Genomic DNA, 12461 nt, shown 5'->3' on the forward strand with positions numbered 1-12461 from the left:
TACTCCAGCCTCGCTCAAGTTTTTATAGTTTGCACTTCTCCACGGCTTCCTTGGAGTGTTCGTCCCTTCTTTTCTAAATAACCAACTCCTACTTGTTGTTCAGTATCCAGCTTACAAGCTTCTCACACTTAAAACAGATTGTTATGTAAATTTCCCACTTATTTTTTTTCCCCTTTTTTTTTTTATTAAATTTTAAAATCTTTAATTCTTACATGTGTTCCCAAACATGAAACCCCCTCCCACCTCCCTCCCCATAACATCTCTGTGGGTGATCCCCATGCACCAGCCCCAAGCATGCTGTATCCTGCGTCAGACATAGACTGGCGATTCAATTCTTACATGATAGTATACATGATAGAATGCCATTCTCCCAAATCATCCCGCTTAATGTAGGAGTCTTGTTTTCCTGTCATTTCAGATCACCCTTCCAAATTACTGCCTCCTGGTGGCTACCTCATGGCTCACGTGCACAATGTGACAGAATTCATTTTCCTGGGACTTTCTCCCAATCCAGAGGTGCAGAAAGCCTGCTTTGTGACATTTCTGCTCCTGTACACAGCCATTGTGCTGGGGAATTTCCTCATTGTCCTCACTGTCATGAGCAGCAGAAGCCTTGGCTCCCCCATGTACTTCTTCCTGAGCTACCTGTCCTTTGTGGAGATCTGCTACGCCTCGACGACAGCCCCCAGGCTCATCTCAGATCTGCTGGCTGAGAGGAAAGCCATCCCTCTGTGGGGCTGCATGACATAGGTTTTCTTTATCCACTTGTTTGGTGGCACTGAGACTTTCCTGCTCACTGTGATGGCCTATGACCACTACGTGGCCATCTGCAAGCCCCTCAGCTACACCACCATCATGAGCCGGCAGGCGTGTGCCTTCCTGGTGGGCGCAGCATGGGTGGGGGGCTTTGTGCATTCCTTGGCCCAAATCCTTCTTGTCTTCCGCTTGCCCTTCTGTGGCCCCAGTGTGATCGACCACTATTTCTGTGACGTGCTTCCCCTGTTCAAACTTGCCTGCTCTGACACCGTCCTCATTGGCCTTCTGATCGTTGCCAATGGGGGGACCCTGTCTGTGATCAGCTTCGTGGTCCTCTTAGCCTCCTATGTGGTCATCTTGCTCCATCTGAGGACCCGGAGCTCCGCGGGGCGGCGCAAGGCCCTGTCCACCTGTGGGGCCCACGTCACTGTGGTCACGTTGTTCTTTGGGCCCTGCATCTTCATCTATCTGAGACCCTCCACCACCCTGTCTGTGGACAAGACGGTGGCCGTGTTCTACACGGTGATCACCCCACTGCTCAACCCTGTCATCTACTCCCTGAGAAATGCTGAAGTGAAGAAGGCCGTGAAGAGGCTGTGGATCAGAGCAGTGAAAGTAGAAGAGAGGTGGAGGCTGAGCCTTGGTGTCTTGGTATTAACATCCATCACCACAGATAGTTACATATATTATATATATATATATATATGTCTTTCACCTTGTGAGAATCCATTTCCCCCGCCCTCACCCCAGTCCGGCTGTCTTGCTTGTGGGTCTTAGTTTCCTGAGCGGGAATGGAGACTGCATCCTCATCACTGAAACCATGTCCTAACCGTGAGACTGTCAGGGAATTCCTCTTCTTTTTTAAAAATCCATCCAGCAACTCTGTGCCTTTTGATTGGAGAATTCAATCTATTTATCCTTATAGTAATCATTGAAATGTAAAGCCTTACTGTTTCCATTTGATGAAATACTTTCTGGCTGTTTTGTAGCTAATTTTTAATACTCTGTTACCTACATTTGTGAATTGGTGACATTGCATGGCATTATCCTATTTCCTTCTCTTTATTTCTTATGAATCTCCTGTAGATTTGCCTTGTGGTTATCATGCGGCTTGCATAAAAGATAACAAAGCATAAAAAGATAACCTTATGTTGTTAGCAACTTAATTCAATTGCATACAAACACTTTACCCTCCTATACCCCCTAAATGTCTTCAATATTACAACATGCATCTTTTTATATTGTGTATTCTTTCATAAATTATAGTAGCTATGATTACTTTGCTACTCATACCTTTTAACTTTTATACTATAGTTATTTGGTTAACACATCTATTACAGTATTAGATTTTCAGAATATGACTATACATTTGCTTATTTTATGTGTTGAATATTTTCCATGTATTTTCATGTTACTAGTCACTGTTTTGTTTTTTTTTTTTTTTTACCATAAGGAATTTTCAGCACTTCTTGTAAGGTATGTCTAGTGATATTGAATTATCCTAGGTGTTTGTCTATGAAAGCTTTTTTCTTCTTTATTTCTGAATGGTAACTTTTCTGGATAGAGTATTCTGGGTTGGCATGTTTTTTCTTTCAATAATTTCAGAATATCTTTTCATTCTGTTCAAGCCTGCAAGATTTCTGCTATGAAATCTGCTGATAATATAATGGAGGTTTCTTTGCAGGCTTCAAACCTCTCTCCTCTTTCTGCTTTGAAGATTTTCCCTTTGTGTCTGATTTTAACAGTTCTGTTATAGTATGTATTGAGAAGGTCATTTTGGATTGATATAATGAACAGTTTATTACTTTCATGACTTGAATGCCCAGATCTCTCTCCAGGTTTGGAGAGTCTTCTGTAATTTCTTCAAATAAGCTGTCTGACCCCTTCTCTTTTTCTTTGGAATGACAACGATATTGATTTTTGATTTAATGGTTTCCTATAGGTAACATTTCTTCAGCTTTTAATTTTTTTCTATTCAGCATTGGATATTCCAATGTTTCTGTTCTGTATCTGGGCCTCCCTGGTGGCTCAGATGGTAAATAATTCACCTGCAATGAGGGACATGGGGGTTGGGACGGTCCCCTGGAGGAGGGAATGGCAACCAATTTCAGTGTTCTTGCCTGGAGAATCCCCACGAACAGAGGAGCCTGGCTGTGGGATCACAAAGAGTCGGATATGACTGAGCGACTAAACACACTCTGTATCTCCTGATTTTTTTTTCTGGGTCTGCTCTGTTGTTGATGCACTCTATTTCATTTTCTATCTATTGAATTCTTCAGAAATTCAGCTCCAGAATTTCTGTTTGGTTCTTTTGTATGATCACTAATCTTTGTTAATTGTCTCATTTTGATCATGTATTGTTTGCCTGATTTCATTGGATTGTCTTGCTAGGATTTCTTGAAACTCAGTGAATTTCCTTAAAGGAGGTTTTGAATTATCTAGCAGGTAAACTGTAGATCTCTATGTCTTTGGGTTTGGTTACTGGAAGATTACCGCCATCTTTTGGTGTTGTCTTGTTTCCTTGATATTTTATGTTCCTGGGAATTTTGCATTGCTGTTCTTGCATTTGATTTAACTGTCACTTGCTCTGTTATTTACTAATTGCTTTAGGATAAAATATCTGTCATCAATCTTGCTATTGATTCTAAGCTGTTATAGATTCTAAGGCTTTCTCATACCTTGTATAGATGTACCTGCTCTAAACCTCTTGCTTCCTTTGTGGCATAATTCTTAAGATTATTTGTATTCTTTTGAGCCTACAATGCATCAATGGAACTGTCTCTCTCCTTTTCCCCTGAATACAGTATACAGTCCGGGTTTATGCCCACACACCTGGGGCCGTTTCTACATCTCTGCCTATCTGTTAGAACCTGGTCTTGCTGTTGCCCTTGGGAGTATGCACTGGGAGTTGGCTGCAGAAGAGGGGAAGATGGGAGCTTGCATGCAGTGTGTTGGGGATGCCACTGGTTTAGCTGGGTGTTCCTGGGTGCGATTTGCTCCATGACTTGTGAACAATCTTCCTGATGGAATCTAGAATTCAATCAGTATGAACTTGTTGTTCAGTCACCATGCTGTATCCAGCTCTTTGCGACCCCATGGACTGTAGCACACCTGACTTCCCTGTCCTTTATTATCTCCCAGAGTTCTCTCAAATTCATGTCCATTGAGTTGGTCATGCCATCCAACCATCTCATCCTCTGTCACCCCCTTCTTTTGTCTTCAATCTTTCCCAACATCCGGGTCTTTTCAAATGAGTCAGTTCTTCGCATCACGTGGCCAAAGTATTGGCACTTCAACTTCTCCAATGAATACTCAGGACTGATTTCCTTTAGGATTGACTTGTTTGATCTTCTTACTGTCCAAGGGACACTCAAGAGTCTTCTCCAACACCACAATTCAAAAGCATCAATTCTTCAGTGTCAGCCTTCTTTCTGGTCCAACTATCACATCTGTATATAACTACTAGAAAAAACCATAGCTTTGACTATATGCACCTTTGCCAGCAAAGTGATGTTTTGCTTTCTAACATGCTGTCTAGGAATGTCATAGCTTTTCTCCCAACGTATAAGTGTCTTTTAATTTCATGGCTGCAGTCACCATCTGCCGTGATTTTGAAAATTAATTCTGTCACTGTTTCCATTGTTTCCCCATCTATTTGCCAAGAAGTGATGGGACTGGATGCCATGATCTTCGTTTTTTGAATATTGAGTTTTAAACCAGCTCTTTCTCTCTCCTCTTTCACCTTCATCAAGAGGCTCTTTAGTTTTTCTTCCCTTTCTGCCATTATAGTGGTATCATTTGCATATCTGAGGTTGTTGATATTTCTCCTGGCTGTCTTGATTCCAGCTTGTGATTCATTAAGCCTGGCAGTTTGCATGATGTACTCTGCATATAAATTAAATAAGCAGGGTGAACTTAAGTCTGTTTAATAAATTAAAGAATCCAAAATTCCTCACCACCCATCTGCTTCCTCCTTCCCTCCCTATTTGTGCTAATCATGAAACCCCCAATACAATTCTCTGGAAGCTGTGAGGGTGAAACGAGCCTTCTCAGCAGCATCCTGCAGAGCTGGTAAAGTCATATGCTCACTCACCAGCTCTCCTTTTCTCCTGTGGGAAAATCACAGGGAACGAGGTCAGCCCTAAGTTGTGCCCCTTTGGGGGAGGAGTGATGCCGGCAAAGTCAAGATGTTAATTCTTCACACCCTAGTGCATCCAAAGGTATAGGTATGTGTGTGTGCGTGTGTGTGTCCGTGTGGGTGTTATACACGAATATTGCTTCAATGGAGTGTGACAAAGTTCCATTGAAAAGTTTCACCTCCACAAAGATTCTCTCATATGTAGGTGAAATCCCCAGTTACTGTTCCCACTGGCCCTCCCATGACAGGGCCAAGAGGGCCCAGAGCTCATTCATGGTCTCCTGTAGGCCCCACAGCTGGTCCTGACATCTGCCTGCCTCTTGCCCCATACACCTGTGGGTGAGATTCTTGGTGAGCTCCTTGGCGTATGGAGCTGGATTCCACATCTCCCATAGAGGCACTTTCGCTCATGGGTGGATACCAAGTGTTTCTTGTTAAAGTAAGGGACGGGGCGGAACTGAGCGCATCTTATGCCAGTGTGATGCTGCCGTTGCTCTCCATTTTCAGGCATTTGAGGCAATTATATTCTTCCTTACTGAAGCTTCTTTGGCCTTTGTTGCTTAATAGTTTTGTTTGCCAGGTACAGTACCTGGTATGATGTAGCTGCTCAGTAAGTACTTGTTAAATAGATGTTGTCTGTAACATAGCACATCTATTATTCTTTATGCTAAATATGCTTACATGATTGATCCTTGAACAATACGAATTTGGACTGTGCAGGGTCACTTATCTGAGGATACTTTCCAATAAATATGTTAAAAATTTCTCAAGGTTTGTGAAAATTTGAAAGAGCTGATAGATGAACCATGGAGCACAGAAATATCTAAAAAATGAAGAAAAAGCTCAATAAGTCATGAAAAAAAATGTAGATATTAGTCTACTTTACTATTTACTGCAAATAGTACATACAAATCCATTATAAACTGCTAAATTTGTCAAAACTCATGCATACTTAATATTACTTAAATATTGGAAACTTTTATAGAATTATTTGCTCGTCTTTTTCCTAGCATTTTTTTTTTTTTTTTTGGTGAAGTGAAGTGGAAGTCACTCAGTTGTGTCTGACTCTCTGCAGCCTCGTGGACTGTCCTCTGTCCATGGGATTCTCCAGGTGAGAATACTGGAGTGAATTGCCATTTCCTCCTCCAAATGTTTTTTTAATTGGAGGATAATTGCTTTACAGTGTTGCATTGGTTTCTGCCATAGAATAATGCAAATCAGCCGTAAGTGTATAGGTGTATATCCCCTTCCTCTTAAGCTTCCCTCCCACCCCCCACCCCCATCACATTCCTTTAGGTCATCACAGAGCATCACTGGGCTGAACGACCACACCATATAGCAACTTTCCACTAGCTATTTTACACACTCTTTTGCAACATAAAGGGTAATGGTTAATTCACGGTTTTCACTCTCAAAAGCAATTGCATTAAAGTCTTTAAAATGATGTTAAAATGTATAATGATTTTCTCCTTAATCATTAGTTAAAACTTGGCATCTTGTTAGAACTTTAATCAGCATTGAATTAATGACATCCTGAGTAGCACTGGTATAGAGCACACTGATCTTACAAAGTGCCATTATGGCACTGGTGAAAGCTTTCACTACAAAAATTTTAGTACATATTCAGGTGTGGTCAAGACAGATTAATATAATCACGTGTAACCAAACTCCACCTTGAATAAATACTGCTTTGGACAAATTTTGTTTCCTCTTGAGCAGGGTATCTCAATAGCAGTAGTATTGTTGCTCTGGACTCAGATACCCTTTGCTGTGGGGGGCTGTCCCGTGCATTGTAAGATACTTCTCAGAATCTCTGGCCTCTTCTGATGAGTTGCCAGCAGCATGTCCTCTCCACCCAGATTGGGACGATAAAAAATGTCTCCAGATGTTGGGGGGCAAAGACTACCGATGATTCAGAACCACTATACCTTATCCTCATCAATGGCCAGGAAGTGCTATTTCAGTATTCTGACACTTGTGACCCATATTCCTGGGACCCATCCTTGAAATGGTGTCATTTCATGTAAAGTCACGTGATTGAGTTCATGATAAGCAAGAGGTGTGTCTAATTGACTTCTGAACAGCATAGAGGTCCATAGCCTAAGTGCCCTGTGAACACTGGCTGAAATTAATTTAACATTTCCTATTGATTTCTGAAGTTATGTTACCTACAAGGAAGTTTGAGATGTTTGTATCCAGGTCCTGCTTCCCATGAGGTAGGTGCCTGATTAGGAAGGGGCCAGGCATGGGTCTCTGGGGACCAATCTCCTCTCACTTGATCATCCTGCCTTCCCCCTGGTATCTCTCAGCTACGTGAACTCAGGCTGAGCTGCTAGACTTCTTATTTATGGAACATAGAGAGGCAAGTCTACTCTGCTCTTGTTTTTAATCGGGTGGAGTAGACACACTGGCTTAGTCTCAACATTTGCAAGCCTAAGGCTGGAAGGGGATCATATTTTCCATGTGGCAACTCCTGAGCTGTGTGAGCTCTGGTTGAGAGCTTGGTCTTAATGCTTTCAGACTGAGTAACTGGAAAACGTGCATGCTCTGTGGGATAGTTTCAGGGCATCATCTGCCTTCTGTGGTTGTAACAGAAAAAAGAATTGTGGTGAGACAGGAGAGCCACAGAAACATTGGGGTGAGTTTTGTTTTGTGAGCATGTGTTGATTACAATTCCATGTTGAAAGCAAAGTGAATTGCCCATGGCATTTTACAAAGTGCTCTCACATTGGTCTGGTCTTTGCCAGAAGCAAGCGCTGTGCCAGGTATTAGAATTCAGGGATGAAGACTATGCGGTCTTCATTTTATTCTGTCAACATTTTCTGAACACTAACAATGTTGCCAAATACTGTGCTATGACGGTAGTTAGTCTGTGTTAGTCTCTCAGTCGTGTTCGACTCTTTGTCGCCCCATGTACTGTAGCCCACCAGGCTCCTCTGTCCATGGAATTTCCAGGCAAGAATAGTGGAGTGGATTGGCATTCCCTTCTTCAAGGGATATTCCCGGCCCAGGGATTGAACTCCAGTCTCTTGCATTGTAGGCGGTTTCTTTACCATCTGAGCCACCAGATCTGTAGCCACTCTACATTCTATGTACACTGCTGAGTGCTATATTATGGAGGATATTCAGTTAGCACTGGAGATGAGTGTTGAGCAGGACATAATCTCTGCCAATTCATAACTTGGTGCGGCAGATAGTCACATAACACAATTATAAACCAGTGTGTGAAGTGCTATGATTCCAAAACGTCCTGAGAGTAGAAGGCCACTGACTGTAAGGCCTGTGCATTCAGAAGATGGACTTCTATCTTTGAGAAGCATCCATGGCAGCACAGTGAATGAGTACTTAACTTCTCCTGGGATGGAGATGTATGACATCCACCTGTGAGGTAGGGTTTGACCCCATACAATTTGAATCTTGAGTCTTTGTGAGGTGAAATAACTTTCCAGATAAGTTACCACCTAAGGGTATTGGTATGTATACCTAGGAGTCCAAGCAGTGCTTTCTTCCATGAGTGATTTGGTAAAATTCCCAAGCTGATCTGAGAGGTTAGTGCCGGCCTCTGCAATTGTAAACTCTGTTCATGGTAGTGGCTCATGATAGTCCTCGATCATCTTGGCCTGTCTGCAATGCTAAAGGAAGGAAGCTTTGTGGCGTGTGTTGTTATCATATGACTCCTAGTGTCCAGCACCCTGGAGCTTAACCATACAAGGGCCTATGTTGATACACACTGATCTCAGTCAGCTTGGATGAATCCAGCATGGATGAAAAGAGTCTGCTAATCAGTCAGTGCACAGTCTTGGTGATGCTTTAGGTATTGTAAGGTTGGACTTCAGAGGAGGATTTGTCATAGCATGAGTTGGGATTCTGGGTGGAGAAGTTGTTTGCGCTTCTGTTGCCACTGGGGGATATACAACTGAAAAAGTGAAGGTGCCCGTGTAGAGAATTGTGGATGTATTGAACTGGAGCTTCTGTAAGGAACTAGGTCACCTAATGTCCAAGTGTAGAAGCAGATAATTAGGAGGAGAAGCAAAAATAAGGAGTCCTGAGTGTCGAGTGAAATTTCTTCAGAAGACTGTGAAGGGTATATGGGGAGGTGAGAATCCTATTTTGTAAGCCACAAAGAGAAAAGCAGCAAAGGGCAGTGAGATAAAGGAAGTTTGTAGGTAAAAGCCAAAACATTCAAAGTCAATACAGAGACGATTATCATGAAGATAGCAACACTATCCTTTCTGCCCCTATATCACCCAATGGGGCAACAAATTTTCTAATAGGTTTCTCCTAGTCCAAAGTCTGGGATCCGCTGGTGGCTCAGTTCAGCTCAGTTCATCACTCATTTGTGTCCGACTCTTTGCGACCCCAAGGACTGCAGCACGCCAGGCCTCCCTGTCCATCACCAACTCCCGGAGTTCACTCAAACTCATGTCCATCAAGTAGGTGATGCCACCCAACCATCTCATCCTCTGTCCCCTCTCCTCCTGCCTTCAATCTTTCCCAGCATCAGGGTCTTTTCCAGTGAGTCAGTTCTTCACATCAGGTGGCCAAAGTAAGTTTCAGCTTAAGCATCAGTCCTTCCAATGAATATTCAGGACTGATTTCCTTTAGGATGGACTGGTTGGATATCCTTGCTAACCAAGGGACTCTCAAGAGTCTTCTCCAACACCACAGTTCAAAAGCATCAATTTTTTGGTGCTCAGCTTTCTTTATAATCTGACTCTCACAATCAGTATATGATGACTGGAAAAGCTGTAGCTTTGACTAGACAGATCTTTGTTGGCAAAGTAATGTCTCTGCTTTTCAATATGCTATCTAGGTTGGTCATAACTTTCCTTCCAAGGAGTAAGCGTCTTTTATTTCATGGCTACAGTCACCATCTGCAGTGATTTTGGAGCCCCCCAAAATAAAGTCTGTCACTGTTTCCATTGTTTCCCCGTCTATTTGCCATGAAGTAATGGGACCTGATCTCATGATCATAGTTTTCTGAATGTTGAGTTTTAAGCCAACTTTTTCACTCTCCTCTTTCACTTTCATCAAGAAGTTCTTTAGTTCTTCTTCATTTTCTGTCGTAAGGGTGGTATCACCTGCATATCTGAGGTTATTGATATTTCTCCTGGCAGTCTTGATCCCAGCTAGTGCTTCATCCAGTCCAGCATTTATCATGATGTACTCTGCATATAAGTTAAATAAACCGGGTGACAATATACAGCCTTGATGCACTTCTTTCCCTATTTGGAACCAGTCTGTAGTTCCATGTCCAGTTCTAACTGTTTCTTCTTGACCTGCATACAGATTTCTCAGGAGGCAGGTCAGGTGGTCTGGTATTTCCATCTCTTTAAGAATTTTCCAGAGTTTGTTGTGATCCACGCAGTCAAAGGCTTTGATATAGTCAATAAAGCAGAAGTAGATGTTTTTCTGGATGATCTGCCTGCAGTGCAGGAGACCTGGGTTTGATCCTCTGGTGAGGAAGATCCCCTGGAGAAGGGAATGGCTACCTACTTCAGTATTCTTGCCTGGATAATTTCATGGATGAAGGAGCCTAGTGGACTGCAGCCCATAGGGCCTCAAAGAGTCAGACTTAATTGAGAGACTAACACTTTCACCTGTTTCACAGTTCAAAGTCTAATCCGCTAGTCCAACCTCTACCTACAAAATGCTTTTACTTTTCAGTTGCCTAACTTTTTTCAGGATTTCCCATTGTCTGTTGACTGAACTCCAAAGTCCATAGGAGTCTTTTATAAAGTGACACTATAGTCTATTTCCGGCTTTAGTATTTCTATTTCCACTTTACTCCAGCCTTACTCAATGAATTTCCATTGTTTGTACATCATCTTCTGCTTTTTTGGAGTGTTGTTCCCTTTTTTTTTTACATGACTAACTCCTACTAATCTTTCAGTATCCAGTTCACAAGCTTCTCAGACATGCAAGGGATTGTTATGCAATTTTCCTACTTAATGTAGGAGTGTTTTGTTTCATTTCAGATCACCCATTGAAATTCCTGCCTTCTGGTGGCTACCTCATGGCTAAAACACACAATGTGACAGAATTCATTTTCCTGGGACTTTCTCCCAATCCAGAGGTGCAGAAAGTCTGCTTTGTGATATTTCTGCTCCTGTACACAGCCATTGTGCTGGGGAATTTCTTCATGGTCCTCACTGTCATGAGCAGCAGAAGCCTTGGCTCCCCCATGTACTTCTTCCTGAGCTACCTGTCCTTTGTGGAGATCTGCTACGCCTCGACGACAGCCCCCAGGCTCATCTCAGATCTGCTGGCTGAGAGGAAAGCCATCCCTCTGTGGGGCTGCATGACACAGGTTTTCTTTATCCACTTGTTTGGTGGCACTGAGATTTTCCTGCTCACTGTGATGGCCTATGACCGCTACGTGGCCATCTGCAAGCCCCTCAGCTACACCACCATCATGAGCCGGCAGGCGTGTGCTGTCCTGGTGGGCGCAGCATGGGTGGGGGGCTTTGTGCATTCCTTGGCCCAAATCCTTCTTATCTTCCGCTTGCCCTTCTGTGGCCCCAGGGTGATCGACCACTATTTCTGTTGATCGACCACTATTTCTGTGACGTGCTTCCCCTGCTCAAACTTGCCTGCTCTGACACCATCCTCATTGGTCTTCTGATCGTTGCCAATGGGGGGACCTTGTCTGTGATCAGCTTCGTGGTCCTCTTAGCCTCCTATGTGGTCATCTTGCTCCATCTGAGGACTCGGAGCTCCGCAGGGCGGCGCAAGGCCCTGTCCACCTGTGGGGCCCACGTCACTGTGGTCACCTTGTTCTTTGGGCCCTGCATCTTCATCTATCTGAGACCCTCCACCACCCTGTCTGTGGACAAGACGGTGGCCGTGTTCTACGCGGTGATCACCCCACTGCTCAACCCTGCCATCTACTCCCTGAGAAATGCTGAAGTGAGGAAGGCCGTGAAGAGGCTGTGGATCAGAGCAGTGAAAGTAGAAGAGAGGTAGAGGCTGTCTTGGTCTTGATCCTCAGGCTTAGAATGATGGTGAATAAAAGTGAAGTGACACAATGGAGTGAAGGACATTTTCTAGGGCTTGTTATTTTTAGATTACTCCAGTTGGTTCCAGTCTTCAATAGGTTCATTGTAATCATTTGTTAAATATTTTCTTTTATGGATATACTATTACTTAACTAGCCATTTTTCTGTTACATGTTTAGATTGTTTATATATTTTTACTACTATAAATAATAATGTGCTGAGTATTCTTGAATAAAAATCTTTAATGATACTTCTCAGTTTTAAGTCTAATTTGCTATCATAAATTTACTACATTAAAAGTTACTATAACTTTTGATGCATAGTCTCAAATCAATTCTCAGAATGTTTTTAATCCAGCACAGTCATTACAGTTTTTCTTGGTGAGAAATAAAATTTTATACACTCTCAAATGATCTCCCCACAAGATGTTTATTAATTGTAAAAATTTAAATGTAACTTTATAGTTGTGAAACCTGGTAGACACTTCCTTTAACAATTACTCACATTTATTATTGCCATTTACAAAGAGACACACAATGTCAGTGTGATATTTCTACCCAAAATACATA

At 42.6% G+C, this 12461-nt stretch overlaps 1 protein-coding gene and 1 pseudogene across 1 annotated transcript; both read left to right on the forward strand.

Annotated features, from left to right (window-relative positions):
• Window positions 1-456: 456 nt before the first annotated feature.
• On the forward strand, window positions 457-5458 carry LOC138092245 (olfactory receptor 4X2-like). The gene is given in 2 exon segments (XM_068988059.1): window positions 457-1407; window positions 5402-5458. Coding segments are annotated over 2 exon segments (1008 nt in total).
• A 5452-nt stretch (window positions 5459-10910) lies between these two features.
• LOC138092545 (olfactory receptor 4X2-like) lies at window positions 10911-11860 on the forward strand (annotated as a pseudogene).
• The last annotated feature ends 601 nt before the right edge of the window (window positions 11861-12461 follow it).

The sequence above is a fragment of the Capricornis sumatraensis genome, chromosome 16 (genome assembly GCF_032405125.1).
Source record: "Capricornis sumatraensis isolate serow.1 chromosome 16, serow.2, whole genome shotgun sequence".
Lineage (NCBI taxonomy): Eukaryota > Metazoa > Chordata > Mammalia > Artiodactyla > Bovidae > Capricornis > Capricornis sumatraensis.